At 44.0% G+C, this 21,196-nt stretch overlaps 1 protein-coding gene across 1 annotated transcript in view; it reads left to right on the top strand.

Moving 5' to 3' along the window:
• Positions 1-21,196, top strand: part of LOC124620811 — a 182,409-nt gene that overhangs the window by 103,981 nt on the left and 57,232 nt on the right. Inside the window, exon 12 of the mRNA XM_047147099.1 lies at positions 15,141-15,314. Coding sequence (XP_047003055.1) covers positions 15,141-15,314 — 174 coding nt within the window. The remainder of the gene's footprint in view (positions 1-15,140; positions 15,315-21,196) is intronic.

Here is a 21,196-nt window from a genome sequence, read left to right as displayed (position 1 = left end):
ACCAGACAATTTCTCTGATTATGTTGTTCACACTCACCTGAGTCAGTGACATTGTTGTGATGCCAACAAAACCTCAAAACGACACGCACAGAATGACTGATTCAGGATGCCGTTGTTAAGTACTGCATCTGGCAACCGGTTCATAGAGCACGAAGTACTATCAGAACCAGCAGGCGCAGTGTCTAGAGAGCTTGCAGTATCTGACCTTAGGAAACACAAAGGATACTGGTATAAGATTTCTAACAGAACAGACAGCACAAAGCAAAGTTATTGGAGTACTGATTTCAGCAGAAAGAAGTATACCGATCAGTTTAGCTACTTTACGAAAGGCAGATCTGTCTGGTCTTTGCACTGAAGTAACAATATTTCCGCCCATGTTCCAAAATTCATGAGGTTGAATATTGTCTATCAGGAACTGTTGTCTAATGACTGAAAATAGATTTCACATTTTTTCGGTTGACACTAGAAGCTCTGTTAAGCTGGTCGTGCCAGTTTTACATAATTAAAGAGTGGGTTGTCTTTTTAAAAAGCAGCGGAACAGGTATTCCGGCACGTCCATTATCTTGCCATGATTCAGGAAATTTAATAGAATTTGCCCACAAACATCATCAGTCAAATCATTTTTTTCCATTTTGCATTATAAGACAGTAAACATCGGCTACTTGAAGAACGTATTGCATAATTCCTTCGTGTTGTCATTAGAAAGAAATTTTCCATATCGAAAGTGATCAACTGTGGTAGGAGGCCGAGTTACCACTTCATCATTGGTATCATCTTGGGGAACATTCTACAGTATCTTGCGGAAGTTCGATATCTGTTTTGATAATCAGCCGCAGATTTAAAAACCGATAATCCTTTCTTGTTATCTTCATCACTGCTCCAAGTTTGATGCCTGCAGCAACTTCCCTTCGGTTTGCCTTTTATTTGTGATTTCTCACCAGATTCACCTGAAATAATCAAAAACATCAAAAAAATCCTTCCATGATATGTTCCCACATGTAACAACCATGCAGGAAATTTCTGTGACATCGAACGCTGAACAAACGTAAATGACAAAACCGAGCTGGGGAAACAGAGCTTGACCTTAACCTTACCCCTGACTCAGAAAAATATTGTGCAAAGCTTATAACAGAAAATGGTTGGAATACAGACTTCACTGAATGCAGAGAGAATAATGAGAGTTAACTATATAAAAAATAAATATTTTCAGTTACAAATAATTTAAGGTGTAGACTACTATCACCAGGAACAGGAAACTTTGTAGTCAGAATGTTGTGGTTCTACTGTGGTTTGAGTTTAGACAGCTAGGAAGATGCAGCGATTGACAACTGAACAATGAGACTTGTGACAATGAACCCTTGTGACAGGCTCGTTCGGTCTCCCCTATACGACACACGAAAAAAAAAAAAGAACGGATACTGTTTCCATTTATGACGGATGCCATCAAATTGCCAACGCTCCGTTCTGGAGCGAAGTCGACGTTCTGATTCATCACAATGGTGTTCCATTCGTTTCAGGTCAGGACTCGGGGCAGGTTAGCATATTTCAGGAATGTTACTGACCACAAAACATTGCGTCACAGATGCTGCTATATGACAGGATGCGTTTTCTAATGAGTCAGTCATCGTCTCCGAACTCTTCCTCCCTATATGCAAGTATACAGGGGGATCCATTGATAGTGACCGGGCCAAATATCTCACCAAATAAGCGTCAAACGAAAAAACTACAAAGAACGAAACTCGTCTAGCTTGAAGGGGCAAACCAGATGGCACTATGGTTGGCCCGCTGGATGGCGCTGCCATGGGTTAAACGGATATCAACTGCGTTTTTTTTAATAGGAACCCACATTTTTTATTACATATTCCTGTAGTACATAAAGAAATATGAATGTTTTAGTTGGGCCACTTTTTTCGCTTTGTGATAGATGACGCTGTAATAGTCACAAACATATAAGTACATGGTATCACGTAACATTCCGACAGGACGGACGGTATTTGCTTCCTGATACATTACCCGTGTTAAAATGGACCGTTTATCAATTGCGGATAAGGTCGATATCGTGTTGACGTATAACGATTGTGATCAAAATGCCCAACGTACGTGTGCTGTGTATGCTGCTCGGTATCCTGGACGACATCATCCAAGTGTCCGGACCGTTCGCAGCATAGTTATGTTATTTAAGGAAACAGGAAGAGTTCAGCCACACATGAAACGTCATCCACGACCTTCACAAATGAAGATACCCAAGTAGGTGTTTTAGCTGCTGTCACGGCTAATCCGCACATCAGTAGCAGACAAATTGCGCGAGAATCGGGAATCTCAAAAACGCCGGTGTTGAGAATGCAACATCAACATCGATTGCACCCGTACCATATTTCTGTGCACCAGGAATTGCATGTAGACGACTTTGAACGTCGTGTACATTTCTGCCACTGGGCGCAAGAGAAATTACGGGACGATGACAGATTTTTTGCACGCGTTCTATTTAGCGACGAAGCGTCATTCACCAACAGCGGTAACGTAGACCGGCATAATATGCACTATTGGACAACGGAAAATCCACGATGGCTAAGACAAGTAGAACATCAGCGACCTTGGCGGATTAATGTATGGTGCTTCATTATGGGAGGAAGGATAATTGGCCCCCATTTTATCCATGGCAATCTAAATGGTACAATGTATGCTGATTTCCTACGGAATGTTCTACCGATGGTACTACAAGATGTTTAACTGCATGACAGAATGGCGATGTACTTCCAACATCATGGATGTCCGGCACATAGCTCGCGTGCGGTTGAAGCGGTATTACATAGCATATTTCATGACAGGTGGATTGGTCGTCGAAGCAGCATACAATGACCCGCACGTTCACTGAATCTGACGTCCCCGGATTTCTTTCTGTGGGGAAAGTTGAAGGATATTTGCTATCGTGATCCACCGACAACGCCTGACAACATGCGTCAGCCCATTGTCAATGCATGTGCGAACATTACGGAAGGCGAACTTCTCGCTGTTGAGAGGAATGTCGTTCCACGTATTGCCTAATGCATTGAGGTTGACGGACATCATTTTGAGCATTTATTGCATTAATGTGGTATTTACAGGTAATAACGCTGTAACAACATGCGTTCTTAGAAATGATACGTTCACAGAGGTACATGTATCTCATTGGAACAACCGAAATAAAATGTTCAATCGTACCTACGTTCTGTATTTTAATTTAAAAAAACCTACCTGTTACCAACTGTTCGTCTAATATTGTGAGCCATATGTTTGTGACTATTACAGCGCCATCTATCACAAAGCGAAAAAAGTGGTCCAAATAAAACATTCATATTTCTTACGTGCTGTACGAATCTGTAATAAAAATGGGGGTTCCTATTTTTTTAAAAAAACGCAGTTGATATCTGTTTGACCTATGGCAACGCCATCTAGGTGGCCAACCATAGCGCCATCTGGTTTCCCCCTTCAAGCTGGACGAGTTTCGTTCTTTGTAGTTTTTTCGTTTGACGCTTATTTAGTGAGATATTTGGCCCGGTCACGATGAGTGGACCACCCTGTATAATGCCGTAAAATATATTTATATTCTACCACATTTACAATTTTGTTAAGAGCAATAAGGTGAACACATGCTAACCATTAAGAACACTCCCACACTGTAACACCCGTCAGCTCCTACTTACCTCACTGTTAGCACTACACATGACGGCAAGTAACGATCTGCAGCGAATCGCCAGACCTTCCCGTCGCATTACCACAAGATACAGCGTGATTCATCACTCCAAATCGTTTGTTTCCAGTCACCTAGCGTCCAGTAGCGTCTCTTTTTATGCCTCCTCAAGCGTCGCTTAGCACTGAGTGCAGAAAAGTTGGACCTATGAGGAGCTAGTCGACCAATATGTCCGGTTCTTTTGAACTCCCTACGCACTGACTGTGCTAGCTGGACTACTGGTAGCGTTTTGGAACACACGAGTGATTCCTTTCACTGATTGCAAGAAATTTTTAACAGTCACTCTTCGCAATTTCGGATGGTCACTGTCCGTCAGTACTTGAAGTTTGTCTCGTGGTTTAGCTGTAGTTGTTCGTCGCATCTGCATCTCATAGTCACGTCACTGACAGTCGATTTGTACAACTTTAGAGGGATTGAAACAGCGCTGATACTCACGTGGCTAGTCCAAGTTCTAATCACAGAGCTGACCTGACTGCCCCATTCTGATTTTATTGCTTCTCTACTGTCAACACAATGCACGCCGCCTCCTTTTATACTGGTTGATCCACCTATGGTGTCATCTGGTGGTCAGTCCCGCATTACAAAGGTGTATCCGGATATTTCTGATCAGATAGTGTATTTTAGGTGGCCTTTATTAGCTGCCTGACCCTGCAATAAAGCGGAAATTACATCTTTATGGTCACGGATAGCGACTTAAAACTACAGTACAAAAAGAGATCAAGTGAATGATAAAACTAAATGCTTCCAGGTAATTTAGCTTGAACACCGATATCTCCGAACCCTCTGATATGAATCAAGCATTGTGAGAGCCACGAAGTAGAATATGAATCCAGTAAAACATGAATTGCTGTAACAGAAGGGTAGAAGGTGGGATCATGTACTTATCTCAACACTGATGTGCATGTTGTCAAGGGAGAATTAGACACCAATGTCAGATCAGTTGTTTAACATACAATTCACAGACAGCTAGAACTGTGTGCTGGTCACTGACTCAAGCTCTTGCTCATGTTTCTATAAACGACTCACGGACCCGTGTACAATGGCAGACAGCCACTCCATAGCCAGATGACCATAGTGCCGCGACTGAGATTGTGTGGAGCAAGGAAAGCCGGAAGAGTAACTTGACGACACCTGAACCTGTGGGTTGATCAGTCAGGCGTGAAGGATGGCTCAATTGCACGGTCACTGACAGCGAAAGACACTGTACAGATTAATCTGCTGATCCAGAGACACGTTTTTTTACTGATAGATATTACAATTCAGATATCGATTTTCTGAGCGGAGAATGTCTTCCGATCAAATATTCATGTTTACATTTGAATATATTATGCTGCTTGAGTAGTACAACACCAACACTCTCTATCAGTTATCAGCAGCTACGATTCAAATTTCGTTTTGATAGATTTGCTTTTTTGTTGAGGTAGGTGGCATATGACTAATGGAAAAAGTGAAGCGTTCAGAAGACTTGATAGGATGCCTGTGTTGCTCTGGACGCGTACACACCAACGGCAGGCATGTAAATGATAACAGCTTATAACGATACAGCCTTCCCCAAAATACCAAGCTATACCAAGAGGACAGCGAGAGCGGTGATAACGAAAAGGGAAAACAATTATTAGAATCATTACACCAAAAACGGAAACAAAGATGAAAAACATTAACATCAGAGCTGAACTTTACCCACTCCAGCAGAAAGGCATGGTCACTGCCTTTTTTTATAGGCATCCGGATAGTTATCGAACAATTCAGTGATTCCTAAGGCCTTGTATGTGTGTCTTTATATGTATCAACCGGTCCTATATGATAAAAAACTTGATATTCATTGCGAAGGCGTGTGGAATGTTCTGGAAGGACGTGTGTTGTCATAATTATCGGTGGATTGTTGTCGTTGACAAAATTATGTACATATACTAAATTAAGTAGCTAATAAAAATTGAAGTAGTGAGTCCTTAGCAATAAATAACTAGAGACTCCAGAGACGTTAGCAGCAAAAATCATTGCCTCTAATTAACAAAATGGTAATCTAAAAACCCAGTAACAGAAGTCTTCACTATCTTGAGAAACAGCTTAAAAGTTATTACCAAGCGATGTATTTTCATTTGTTATTTATTTTTATGTCTTCCTCTGTAATTAATATTCTTTGTAATTACATTTATAATTAACTCTCCAACTCCTTACATCTCACAGTTTTCCAATTTCCAGAATTTGTGGTCGTATTTGTGCATTTTTTATATGTAATCAGATAAAGCACGAGCTCTGTACTACCACTGAATATTAGTAACCAAACCCAAACTATAATTGATTACGTAAATAAAGTAATACGGGAGAAATTATTGTAATTAAAGATCAAAATGATTTTCTTATGGAAAACTAAAGCTATTACTGTAAACGATTGTCATTGAATATTGTATTTTATACCTTATTCGGTTGTAACATCAGTTTCTTTACATTTTAATTGTAACATCAAAATTGTACAAAATTAATAATGCTTTATTTTGGAAGTTCTATATGAAGCGATGCAGCGATGGTGCGAGGAGTCAGTTTTGAAGTTACTTTTGGAAGTAAAAGAGATCAGTGAAGTCTGTCCGCGTTTTGTTTACATGAGGAGTGTGCAGTTCGGATGTCAATTAATGTGAATAAATTTTGTGAACCATGAAAATTACGCATTCATTCATCAATGGAACAGGCAGAAGAAACTTACGTTAAGTAACATTCAACATGAATCGTTACTTTTTTTTTTTTTTTTTACTTTGTAGTGTGGGCTGAAGAGATCATCCTTGATGACTTATTCTTCTAGGATGGGATGTAAGGATAAAAGGAAAACACTTCATTTATTACACATTCAGTAAGGCTTGGGCTCTCAATGGGTCCTTTAGCCTGCTGCCTTTGGTGATGTCTATCTGCTGTGGAGTGTAGATGTTTCTAGGCAGTTATGTGTGACAGCTTACTCGTGTTATGACAGATCGCCTATGGGGGGTGAAATGTTATTGACTTCGGTACTCGATACTTGTGCCATCTTGCAGGGTTTACCGTTCCTACCGATTCTAATTGTCGAACTTCGTCCCTAAGGGCATCGATCTTTTCAAAAACTCGTAGAGCCTTGTCATGGACCTTCTCTTGTACAGTGGTCTCGTGGAGTGCGGTGCGGATGTCGACGTTTCGTGTCCACCATGGAGCTCCTGTGATCCATCGGTAGCGAATGTTCTGCAGCGTTTGGAGTTTGTTGTAGTTGGAGACGCACGTAGTTCCCCACGAGGTGGAGCCATATAACATTGTGGGTTCCACCGTTGCCTTATACAGTAGGAGTTTAGTTCAGATGGTTCAAATGGCTCTGGGCACTATGGGACTTAACTTCTGAGGTCATCAGTCCCATAGAACAGAACTACTTAAACCTAACTAACCTAAGGAAATCACACACATCCATGCCCGAGGCAGGATTCGAACCTGCGACCGTAGCGGTCGCGCGGTTCCAGACGGTAGCGCCTAGAACCGCTCGGCCACCTCGGCCGGCGGAGTTTAGTCTCAGGGTTGAGATCCTTACTCTTCAGGAACGGAATCAATGACCTGGCCATCTTCTGGGCTGCCGTCTTCTTGTCGTCAATATGCTGCGTAAAGAGCAGTTTTTTGTCATGGTAGACATCGAGGTACTTCATTCCCGGCGACCATGGGATAAATTGATCAGCTATTTGGAGTCTGTCGTTCAGAACTGGTTTCCTTCGTGTGAACAGAACGGCTGCCGTCTTCGTCGGGTTGATCGTTATCTTATTTTGCAGCGCCCAGCGTTCCATTACAGCAAGTTGCCGTAGCATCCCAGCGATTAGCTGGTCCAAGCGTCGTCATGTTGTCAGAAAGGCCGTATCCTCCGCATAAAAACTCGCCGTAACAAGGGGGACTGTTGGGATGTCATTTATACATAAGTTGAAAAGCAGAGGCCAAATGACAGAGCCCTGCGGAATTCCTACGGAGATCAGTTTCATTTCGCAGTTTTTATCGTCGACTCGGACATACAGTTTCCTGTCCTGCAGAAAGTTGCCTGTGACTCCAATGTAACAATCCGCAATAGGGGTAGTGCGATGTAGTTTGACGATAAGCTTGGGCCGCCACACCTTATCGTAAGCTTTTTGGATGGCAAGGGATACACCAATCGTGAAGTGCTACTTGTTGTATTCTTCTTGTATCCGTTCGGTAATCCGTAGAAGTTCAAGTTCGGCAGATAACTTGTCCTTGAAACCGAATTATTGGGGTCGTATAACAGCATGCGCTGTAAGCGTGTCATGGAGCCTCTTCAACAGCACTCTCTCGGGCACCTTTCAAATCGGTGTTGCTTATGGAGTCGTTGCCTGGCGCGTTATTCCGAGTCTGCCGGATAATTTTACGGATCTCTGCTGGTGTGGTGAGTTGTGGGCGGCTCTGCACAGGCGTAGTATGTTTGTGTTTAGTGTAGTTACCAGGCGTGGTACAGTATAGCCTACAAAGGTCGTGAGCAGCCCTGGATGCTGGGTGAATGCTGTGAAGGACACCGAGGTGCGGCATACTCGTGTGAGACGGCGTCTGAAAGGGACATTACTGTGGATCTTCATTCGGCCGGTTGGTCGAATCGTGCAATATGCACATTTGTGGGGCATATTGATGTGACTGAAGCCGTATATCAAACTTCAAGAGAAGGAGAGAATTAGCATACTCGACGCCTAGGTTCCGGTCGGCCACCACAAGGGAGGGTCGCTGTGTTGTTGACTGAGAACATCGTAAGCGCTTCACATGTGCACGTGCAATCCGATAATGCAATCCCAGCCCGTTCTGTGTCATTCCACGCCATTCGTCGGAGACTAGCAGCAGCTATACCAGTAAATTTCCTTCATATTCGTTGTCCACAACACAAGCGGCCGCATTTGTAGTGATGCCTTGACTGAGAAATATGGACTGCTGATGAATGGCATCGCACTGTATTGAATAATGAATCGCCGTTCTGCACAACCCAGATTACCATCATCGGTGACTGTGGCGGCGATCTTGGGATAGGTCCCATTCTTCGAGTGTTTTGGAGAGGCACAGCGGTGTTACTGCTGACGTCATGGGGTATGAATTCAGGTTAAGGCTGCTAGTGATTTAGGGAATTCTGGCAACACAACGGTACGTCTCGGAAATATTTCTGCATGCTCCTGTGTTACCTCTCACGCGACAGTATCGTGGTGCCATTTTTCATCAGTACGATACCCGTCCGCATAAAAGACGTGTCTCTATGAAATGGTTGCTTGATGTCAAGGTACTCCCATAGCCAGCGAAGTCCACAGATCAATTCATCATAAATGTGTGGGACCACCTTCGACGTCGACTTCGACCCCGCGTCAGTATCCAGGATATCACAGACCCATTACAGATTTTGTGGACCAGCTTGCTTCAAGAGACGATACCACAGCTTCATACCACCTTTCCAAACCGAGTCAGTACACGCTTCAAAATAAGAGGGGGTGCAACGTCATATTGATAATGAGCTCATTATGCCAAATTCTTAGTAAATTTGCCTCGATTTTGTCGTCACTGAAATTTCGTCACATACCTTCTCAACTCGTGACGCGTCATTTCGTTTCCTCCTCCCCTTTGGGGTGATTCCCATTTTTTACACTACTGGCCATTAAAATTGCTACACCAAGAAGAAATACAGATGATAAACGGGTATTCGTTGGACAAATATATTATACTAGAAATGACATGTGATTACATTTTCACGCAATTTGGGTGCATAGATCCTAAGAAATCAGTACCCAGGACAACCACCTCTGGCCGTAATAACGGCCTTGATACGCCTGGGCATTGAGTCAAACAGAGCTTGAATGGCGTGTACAGGTACAGCTGCCCATGCAGCTTCAACACGATACCACAGTTCATCAAGAGTAGTGACTGGCGTATTGTGACGAGCCAGTTACTCGGCCACCATTGACAGACGTTTTCAATTGGTGAGGATCTGGAGAATGTGCTGGCCAGGGCAGCAGTCGAACAATAACTGTATCCAGAAAGGCCCGTACAGGACCTCCTGCAACATACGGTCGTGCATTATCTTCCTGAAATGTAGGGTTTCGCAGGGATTGGATGAAGGGTAGAGCCACGGGTCGTAACGCATCTGAAATGTAACGTCCACTGTTCAAAGTACCGTCCATGCAAACAAGAAGTGACCGAGACGTGTAACCAATGGCACCCCATTCCATCAGGCCGAGTGATACGCCAGTATGGCGATGCCGAATATACGCTTCCAATGTACATTCACCGCGATGTCGCCAAACTCGGATGCGACCATCATGATGCTGTAAACAGAACCTGGATTCATCCGAAAAAATGACGATTTGGCATTCGTGCACCCAGGTTCGTCGTTGAGTACACCATCGCAGGCGCTCGTGTCTGTGATGCAGCGTCAAGGGTAACCGCAGCCATGGCCTCCGAGCTGATAGTTCATGCTGCTGCAAACGTCGTCGAACTGTTCGCGCAGATGGGTGTTGTCTTGCAAACGTCCCCATCTGTTGACTCAGGGATCGACTGCACGATCCATTACAGCCATGCTGATAAGATGCCTGTCATCTCGACTGCTAGTGATCTTGGGAATTTGTCACCGTATAGAGTAGGGTAAACATAGTCATGTGTAGGGACTGTGGTTGTTGTGAGCGGACGCAAGGAGAATTGGCCACTCGTCGGGGGCAGGTGGAGGCTTTGTCTGTTAGGCTCATCGAGCTCGAGGCGCAGGCGTCGGCTCGTAGTGGCGTTGGGGCAACTGTGGTGAGACCTATGCCTACTTCGGTGGCCTTGGAATCACATGGAACCCCTGATGTCGCTGCGTCTTCCGGCAGTGAGCATCTTACCGGTCAGCCATCACTCCAGGGTGAATGGCGGACAGTGGTGGGCTCGCGCGTGCCTGGCCGAAAGGCGAAGGTGGGATCTGGCCGCGTGGCAGCTGCCTTACCCCTTTCCAACAGGTACGGGGTGCTTCCTAGTGGTGATGACATCGTTTCCGAGCCACCACAGGATGCCTCGCCTGTTGGGCCAGTGGCCGATTCTCCGGCAAGGTCCCGACAGTCACAGAGAGCGGGCCTATTAGTTATAGGGAGCTCCAACGTTAGGCGGGTTATGGAGCCCCTTAGGAAAATAGCGGGTAGGTCGGGGAAGAATGCCAGTGTGCACTCGGTGTGCTTGCCGGGGCGTCTCGTCCGTAATGTGGAGGAGGCCCTTCCGGCAGCTATTGAACGCACTGGGTGTGACCGGCTGCAGATAGTAGCACATGTCGGAACGAATGACGCCTGCCGCTTGGGTTCTGAGGCCATCCTTGGTTCCTTCCGGCGGCTGGCTGATTTGGTGAAGACAACCAGCATCGCACGCGGAGTGCAAGCTGAGCTTAATATCTGCAGCATAGTGCCCAGAGTCGATCGCGGTCCTCTGGTTTGGAGCCGTGTGGAGGGTCTAAACCAGAGGCTCAGACGACTCTGCGACTATAATGGTTGCAAATTCATCGACCTCCGTTATTGGGTGGAGAACTGTAGGGCCCCCCTAGACAGGTCAGGCGTGCACTACACACCGGAAGCAGCTACTAGGGTAGCAGAGTACGTGTGGCGTGCACACGGGGGTTTTTTAGGTTAGAGGGACCCCCCCTTGGGCGAAACGATAAAATACCTGACGGCTTACCAGAGAGGACATTATCATCGTTGATAAAGAACGTCCGTTCTCAGAGACCAAAAACAGGAAAAGTTAACGTAATATTGGTAAACTGCAGGAGTATCCAGGGCAAGGTTCCTGAATTAGTATCTCTTATTGAAGGAAATAGTGCGCATATAGTATTAGGAACGGAAAGTTGGTTAAAACCGGAAGTGAACAGTAACGAAATCCTAGACACAGAATGGAATATATACCGCAAGGATAGGATAAACGCCAATGGTGGAGGAGTATTTATAGCAGTAAAGAATTCAATAATATCCAGTGAAGTTATTAGCGAATGCGAATGTGAAATAATCTGGGTTAAGTTAAGTATCAAAGGTGGGTCAGATATGATAGTCGGATGCTTCTATAGACCACCTGCATCAGCAACCGTAGTAGTTGAGCGCCTCAGAGAGAACCTGCAGAACGTCGTGAAGAAGGTTCGTGATCATACTATTGTAATACGGGGAGACTTCAATCTACCAGGTATAGAATGGGATAGTCACACAATCAGAACTGGAGCCAGGGACAGAGACTCTTGTGACATTATCCTGACTGCCTTGTCCGAGAACTACTTCGAGCAGATAGTTAGAGAACCAACTCGTGAAGCTAACGTTTTAGACCTCATAGCAACAAATAGACCGGAACTTTTCGACTCCGTGAATGTAGAAGAGGGTATCAGTGATCATAAGTCAGTGGTTGCATCAATGACTACAAGTGTAATAAGAAATGCCAAGAAAGGAAGGAAAATATATTTGCTTAACAAGAGTGATAGGGCACAAATCGCAGAATATCTGAGTGACCACCATCAAACGTTCATTTCTGAGGAAGAGGATGTGGAACAAAAATGGAAAAAATTCAGAAACATCGTCCAGTACGCCTTAGATAAGTTCGTACCGACTAAGGTCCAAAGCGAGGGGAAAGATCCACCGTGGTATAACAATCATGTACGAAAGGTACTACGGAAACAAAGAAAGCTTCATCATAGGTTTAAGAGTAGTCGAATCATAGCTGATAAGGAAAAGCTGAACGAAGCGAAAAAGAGCGTAAAGAGAGCAATGAGAGAAGCATTCAACGAATTCGAACATAAAACATTGGCAAACAATCTAAACAAGAACCCTAAAAAGTTTTGGTCATATGTAAAATCGGTAAGCGGATCTAAATCCCCTATTCAGTCACTCGTTGACCACGATGGCACCGAAACAGAGGACGACCGAAGAAAGGCAGAAATACTGAATTCAGTGTTCCGAAACTGTTTCACTGCGGAAAATCATAACACGGTCCCTGACTTCAGCCGTCGCACGGACGCCAAAATGGAAAATATTGAAATAAACGATATCGGAATTGAAAAACAACTGCTATCACTTAGTAGCGGAAAAGCATCCGGACCAGACGAGATACCCTTAAGATTCTACAGTGATTATGCTAAAGAACTTGCCCCCTTTCTATCAGCAATTTATCGTAGATCGCTGGAAGAACGTAAAGTACCTAGCGACTGGAAGAAAGCGCAGGTCGTTCCCATTTTCAAGAAGGGTCATAAATCAGATGCGAATAATTATAGGCCTATTTCGCTTACGTCAATCTGTTGTAGAATAATGGAACATGTTTTGTGTTCTCGTATTATGACGTTCTTAGATAATACAAATCTCCTTCATCATAACCAACATGGATTCCGCAAACAGAGATCATGTGAAACTCAGCTCGCCCTATTTGCCCAAGAAATTCACAGTGCCGTAGACACTGGCGAGCAGATTGATGCCGTATTCCTGGACTTCAGGAAGGCATTTGATACGGTTCCGCACTTACGTTTAGTGAAAAAAATACGAGCTTACGGAATATCGGACCAGGTTTGTGATTGGATTCAGGATTTCCTAGAAGAAAGAACACAACATGTCATTCTTAACGGTTCAAAATCTGCAGATGTAGAGGTAATTTCGGGAGTACCGCAGGGAAGCGTGATAGGACCTTTATTGTTTACAATATACATAAATGACTTAGTTGACAACATCGGTAGCTCCGTGAGGCTATTTGCAGATGACACGGTTGTCTACAAGAAAGCAGCAACATCAGAAGACTCGTACGTACTCCAGGAGGACCTGCAGAGGATTAATGCATGGTGCGACAGCTGGCAGCTTTCCCTAAACGTAGATAAATGTAATATAATGCGCATACATAGGGGCAGAAATCCATTCCAGTACGATTATGCCATAGGTGGTAAATCATTGGAAGCGGTAACGACCGTAAAATACTTAGGAGTTACTATCCGGAGCGATCTGAAGTGGAATGCTCACATAAAACAAATAGTGGGAAAAGCAGGCGCCAGGTTGAGATTCATAGGAAGAATTCTAAGAAAATGTGACTCATCGACGAAAGAAGTAGCTTACAAAACGCTTGTTCGTCCGATTCTTGAGTATTGCTCATCAGTATGGGACCCTTACCAGGTTGGATTAATAGAAGAGATAGACATGATCCAGCGAAAAGCAGCGCGATTCGTCATGGGGACATTTAGTCAGCGCGAGAGCGTTACGGAGATGCTGAACAAGCTCCAGTGGCGGACACTTCAAGAAAGGCGTTACGCAATACGGAGAGGTTTATTATCGAAATTACGAGAGAGCACATTCCGGGAAGAGATGGGCAACATATTACTACCGCCCACATATATCTCGCGTAATGATCACAACGAAAAGATCCGAGAAATTAGAGCAAATACGGAGACTTACAAGCAGTCGTTCTTCCCACGCACAATTCGTGAATGGAACAGGGAAGGGGGGATCAGATAGTGGTACAATAAGTACCCTCCGCCACATACCGTAAGGTGGCTCGCGGAGTATAGATGTAGATGTAGATGTAGATACGAGGCCGTTGGGATCCAGTACGGCGTTCCGTATTACCCTCCTGATCCCACCGATTCCATATTCTGCTAACAGACATTGAATCTCAACCAACGCGAGCAGCAATGTCGCGATACGATAAACCGCAATCGCGATAGGCTACAATCCGACCTTTATCGAAGTCGGAAACGTGATGGTACGCATTTCTCCTCCTTACACGAGGCATCACAACAACGTTTCACCAGGCAACGCCGGTCAACTGCTGTCTGTGTATGAGAAATCGGTTGGAAACGTTCCTCATGTCAGCACGTTGTAGGTGCCGTCACCGGCGCCAACCTTGTGTGAATGCTCTGAAAAGCTAATCATTTGCGTATCACAGCATCTCCCTCCTGTCGGTTAAATTTCATGTCTGTAGCACGCCATCGTCATGGCATAGCAATTTTAATGGCCAGTAGTGTTTTTTGTAAGGCAGATTATGTAATACCTGACTTTGCCCAACATGGCTTTTGAAATGGTGTTTAGGTCCTCCTGTAGTGCAAACTACGTTCATTCAATTTGTCGAATTTCTGCGGAGAGAATCCAGAACGCTATACACACGTTATCCAGCTTCCCAGTACCTCTTTCTTCGTGCCGAAACTTAGCGCTGCGAATGTACAGTTTGCTCAATAGTTCACACTTGTCTTTCAACAAAGATGTCGCAGCGGCAATTGGCGTAACCTGTACCATATTGATTCTTCAAGATGTTACAAGGACATTATACAGATAAGCTCACATGTTCAGATTTCGCGATATCGTGCAGTAGACCGCAAGCTGGTTCATATTTCCAAGATACAGCAGTGACGTCGCAAGCTGCGACTGGGAAGTATAAATACTGCTGCTAGCGGGCAATTATTAGAGGTGAGCAGTTTTAAGAGTCAGTGACATGCTTAGGGTTCAGGCACTTCTGCTGTTTGCGGCAGTGGCCGCTATGGTGGGCGCCACAGCGGGACAGCTGGCGTGGTGGCAGTCCGGCGTCATCTACCAGATCTACCCACGGTCCTTCAAGGACAGCGATGGTGATGGCGTGGGCGACCTCAACGGTAAGACACGGAAGGACATTCTTGTACTGCGACTGCGTTAGACGTGAATCAAACTCTGTGACCAGAGGTAGACAAATATATGGAGGTGGAGGGAGAGAAATTAGGTCATACGAGTAGAGATAAGAAACGGAAGAAAGACGGGAAATACTGAAGTAAAAACAGAGGAGGGAAGGCAGAAAAGAGGGTTAAAGGACACGAGGATGGTGAGAAAGAGCCAGACACATGCGTAGAAAGAGAGGGAGAGATGGGCGGGGGTTTGGCATGAAAAAGAGAAAGAAGTGACAGAGGGAAATATGAGGAATGAATAGAAGAGAGTGACGGAAATTGGGTAAGGAAATTGCCAGGAAGGACGAGAAGAAACTATAAAGACAACAGGTAGGATAATATAGGGAAAATTGGGCAGTGAAGAAATAGACTAGAGCAAAGGCAGGTGGTGGCTCTGATGGAGGTGATATACAGCACTTTTTAGTAAGAAGATTAAGGACTAACGAGGAAGCTGCCAACATTACAGACAGACGGAAATTAAAGGGGCAACCTGAATAAACAGGCTATATATAACCTTTGTGCTTTTGTTCACATGGTATGCATTGGCGTGTGTGTGTGTGTGTGTGTGTGTGTGTGTGTGTGTGTGTGTGTGTGTGTGACAATGAGAGAGACGTAGGTGAATGATAGGTAGAATGTGGTATAGAATGGAAGGAGGGATAATAGAAGATGGCAGGAGAGTGAGGAAGTGTGATGGAACAAACAAGTGGAGACAGGGGTGGTGAGAGGAGACTAGGAAGGGCAAGAGAGAAATTATTGAGAAAAATGTAAAGTGAGACAAAAATAAAAATTTGGCGAACAATGGAGAAATGTAAGTAAAGATTAAGGGAAAGAGACAAGGCAGAAAATAAAACAGAGAGATATGAGACTAACAGGAAGGGAACAGGTATAATCATGGGTAATGTGCTAAATGTTTTGTTACAAGTGAGTATATCTGTGTCATTGGAGGGATACTGAGAGTGTGATATAAACATATTAGATCGTTACTATCGATTCAAGATACACCTCTCAAAAACGTCCAGAGAGCAACAAAGTTTTTATAGATTTAATTTTAAGAATCTACAACTTTTTTGTGTAAGACAGTTATGCAAATAAAAGCAAATTATTAATGTCAATAAGTACTCACAAGCCAAAACACATGGACGACTGCAAAAACTACGAAGATCCAGAACCCACATTAAAGCTGTACTAGTGGGGAGAACGACAAGCATAATAATAGAGGAAATAATTTTTTGTATCATAGAGATTCGCTGTGAACTATGAGGAAATTAAGCAAATCATATCTCGAAAACGTCATCACTCGTCCTACAAATACAGATGTAAACGGTGATTTTAGCTATTTGAACTTTCTACAAATGATGTTTATTTCTGTGTCTGACAGACAGCAGTATTATCTTCTGCTTTCTACCTTCACTGTGTCAGTCAGTAACAGTTATGTCGGCAACAGTAGCTAACACTTGACATTTGGATCCATCAGGCACTTAATTCAGACTGATTACTAGCTAATCTTTTCCCAGCACTCCATATTATTCGGTTAGTGGCAGTTCGCAAGATACGATAAAACTGCACGTAATGGTTTAAGCTTTGGTACACACTCGAGCGCTCAATAAAGAAAAGATATAACCTCAACTTCAAAGTCCTGAAGCGTAAGATATATTAGCACACAATAATGCGGGCAGTGTTGCATGAATATTGACGTCCCACCCTTACCGACCAGTTAAATTTGAACGCTGTCAACAGATCTACTTGCGGGATTTGTGTTCCCACTTCGGAAAAATTGTCAACAGAGACTTTGTGCTCCAGTATCTACTATTGCTGTGGACACTAAGAACAATGTCTCATGATGTCACTCGGAATGTGAGATCTGATGAGATGCTAAAAAATCCGATGGGTTTAGATACACATACTATATTACCACTGCTTGGCTTTAAAACTGCAACAACTTGAGGGTGGTTGTTGTTGTGGTCCTCAGTCCAGAGACACGTTTAATGCAGCTCTCCATGCTACTCTATCCTGAGCAAGCTTCTTCATCTCCCAGTACCTACTGCAGCCTACATCCTTCTGTATCTGCTTAGTGCTTGGTCTACCTCTACGATTTTTACTCTCCATGCTGCCACCCAATACTAAATTGCTGATAACTTCATGCCTCAGAACATATTCTACTAACCGATCCCTTCTTCTAGTCAAGTTGTGCCACAAATTTCTCTCTCCCTAATTCTATTCAATACCTCCTCATTAGTTACATGGTCTACCCATCTTCAGCATTCTTCTCTAGCACCACATTTCGAAAGCTTCTAATCTCTTCTTGCCCAAACTATTTATTGTCCACATTTCACTTCCATACATGGCCACAGTCCATACAAATGCTTTCAGAAACGACTTCCTGACACTTAAATCTATACTCGATGTTAACAAACTTCTCTTCTTCAGAATCGCTTTCCTTGCCATTGTCAGTCTACATATTATATCCTTTCTCCTTCGACCATCATCAATTATTTTGCTCTTCAAATAGCAAAACTAATTTACTAGTTTAAGTGTCTCATTTTCTAATCTAATTTCATCAGCATCACCCGATTTAATTCGACTACACTCCATTATCCTCGTTTTGCTTTTGTTGTTGTTCATCTTATATCCCCCTTTCAAGACACTGCCCATTCCCTTCAACTGCTCTTCCAAGTCCTTTGCTGTCTCTGATAGAATTACAATGTCATCGGCGAAGCTCAAAGTTTTTATTTCTTCTCCATGGATTTTAATTCCTATTCCGAATTTTTCTTTTGTTTCCGTTACCTCTCGCTCAATATACAGATTGAATAACACCGGGGATAGGCTACAACCCTGTCTCACTCCCTCCCCAACCACTGCTTCCCTCTCATGTCCCTCGACTCTTACAACTGCCATCTGGTTTCTGTACAAATTGTAAATAGCCTTTCGCTCCCTGTATTTTACCCCTGCCACCTTTAGAATTTGAAAGAGAGTATTCCAGTCAACATTGTCAAAAGCTTTCTCTAAGTCTACAAATGCTAGAAACATAGGTTTGCCTTTCCTTAATCTTCTTGTAAGATAAGTCGTAAGGTCAGTATTGCCTCACGTGTTCCAGCACTTCTACGAACTGAGCTTCCCCGAGGTCGGCTTCTACCAGTTTTTCCATTCGTCTGTAAAGAAGTCATGTTAGTATTTTGCAGCCGTGACTTATTAAACTGATAGTTCGGTAACTTTCACATCTGTCACCACCTGATTTCTTTGGGATTGGAATTATTATATTCTTCCTGAAGTCTGAGGGCATTTCACCATTTCATACAACTTGCTCACCAGATGGTAGAGTTTCATCAGGGCTGGCTCTCCCAAGGCTATTAGTAGTTCTAATGGAATGTTGTCTACTCCCGGGCCTTGTTTCGACTTAGGTCTTTCAGTGCTCTGTCAAACTCTTCACGCAGTATCGTATCTCCCATTTCATCTGCATCCTCTTACATTTCCATAGTATTGTCCTCAAGTACATCTCAGTTGTATAGACCCTCTATATACTCGTTCTACCTTTCTGCTTTCGCTTCTTTGCTTAGAACTTGCTTTCCATCTGAGCACTTGATATTCATACAAGTGGTTCTCATTTCTCCAAATATGTCTTTAATTTTTCTGTAGGCAGTATCTATCTCACCCGTAGTGATACACGCCTCTACATTCTTACATTTGTCCTCTAGCCATCCTTGCTTAGCCATTTTGCACTACCTGTCGATTTCATTTTTGAGACGTTTGTGTTCCTTTTTGCCTGCTTCATTTACTGCTTTTTTTCTTCTTTCATCAATTAAATTCAACATCTCTTATGTTACCCAAGCATTTCTACTAGCCCTCGTGTTTTTACCTACTTGATCGTCTGCTGCCTTCACTATTTCAGCTCAGAGCTATTCATTCTTCTTCTACTGTATTTCTTTCTCCCATTCTTGTCAATCCTTCCCTAATGCTCTACCTGAAGCTCTCTACAACCTCTGGTTCTGTCAGAGGGTAGCATGTAAAAAACGACATCAAGTTGGTGTGAAATGTACTAGTTGCCTGGGTACGTAAAGAGTTAACAGTACATCTTAACCGCACAACACACTGTCCGTACATATTAACGTGACCACCTGTCAACACCTTGAATAACCATCTCTTGTAGCGCGGACCGCTGTGGGACGTACAGGAAGACATTCAGTGAGGTTCTGGGAGGTACCAACAGGCATGTGTAGCCATGCTGACTCCAGTGACGTGGCCAACTGCGCTAGGTTTGTCGGTTAAGCATCCGTGGCGATAACAGCCCAGTTGAGGTGGTCCCACAGGCACTCGATTGTTTCTAAATCCGGGAAATTTGGTGGCCAGGGGCGTATGGTAAACTAATACTGGTGCTCTTTGCATCTCGTACGTACACTGCGAGCTGCGTGATACATTACACTGTCCTGCTGGTAGATACCATTCTGCCGAAGGACACCAAACCGTGTTTGGGGGTAGACACGGTCTCCAAGGACAGATGCATACTTATGTTCATCCAGTATGCCTTGCAGAATGATGAGATGACTCAGGGAATGCCTTCAGGCCTGGGCCCTTCCGACGATTGTTGCAAGTCATTTGCTTTCAGACTTCTCAAGCCGTATGGGACAGTGCGCACCTGTCCAATAGAGCATAAAAAGTGATTCATCTGAAAAGGCCACTTGTCGCCTTTCAGTTACGGTATTGAGGAGCAAATTACAGCCTTCGTTGCCTGTGAACAGTAGTCAGCATGAATGCACGAACCAGGCGCCTGCTGGGGAAGGCCATACTCAGCAACGTTAGCTGAACGCTCGTTGAGGAGACACTGCTGGCAAATCTCGGTCCATCTGGGTGGTCAGTTGGTAAACAGTTGCAAGTCTACTAGTCCGCATACATCTCTGCAGCCTTCGTTCACCCCTGTTATCTATAGTCCATGGTCCATTACAGTTGCCTTGGCGTCGATTTAGATAGCGTCATTTTGCCATCCATGGTATATTTTAACCACAGGGCACGCGAACAGTTCACAAACTTAGTCATTAGGGAAATGTTTCCCCCTTGGTCCGAAAGCCAATGAACATGCCCTTTTGGACTGCAGATGAATCACTACATTCCCGCATTGCGACAACGATGACACTGTTTCCGGCGTTCCTCGACAACCTTCACATACCCTCCACTGCTTGTGGTGCCACCTGCTATCTGTGAGTGGTTACCGAACGTTGTCGTCTATCATAAGTGGTGTTGACATTAATGTGATCGTCTGCATAAGGAAAATTACCCAGTGAGTATGTCATTCAGAAATCGCAGTTAAATGTTATTTCTTTGTGACAAGACTGCATTGTGTATGTGCATCACTAAGCGCTGATAAATAACCAGACTGTCGCTGGATGTCAGATCTCTCCACAAACTTACCACATATATGTCATTTTGGAGTCCAACGTTCAATGATGTCGCTTTTCAAGACACTGAGATGGTACCTACGAAGTGATGGGAGAAAAGACCAACGTCGTACATCTTTTGTAAAGGGAAGTCTAGAGCGCACCATTTTTCACTTCATGGGTGGTGGGTTATTTGTAAAAACCAGTTACATAGTGCAGGTGACATAGTGCGTGAGGAAGAAAAGAACGCGCATTGTCTTACAATATTAAGGAAGTGCTGCTGGAGCAAGGTGGGAGCATGTAGAATCTGCTGGAAATGGCGGCCTTGATGTGATGCCGAGCGTATTTGCACGATAGAAGCAGACAGCAAGGTACAGTGCTGGTTAAGTTTCAACTATTTAGGGGTTGTTGAGTTAGGAGAGAGATCAAAGATGATTTCATTGCTAGATATAGCTTTGGTGATCCGATGCT

The sequence above is a fragment of the Schistocerca americana genome, chromosome 1, assembly GCF_021461395.2.
Source record: "Schistocerca americana isolate TAMUIC-IGC-003095 chromosome 1, iqSchAmer2.1, whole genome shotgun sequence".
Classification (NCBI taxonomy): domain Eukaryota; kingdom Metazoa; phylum Arthropoda; class Insecta; order Orthoptera; family Acrididae; genus Schistocerca; species Schistocerca americana.
This window is presented reverse-complemented; position numbering and strand designations above follow the sequence as displayed.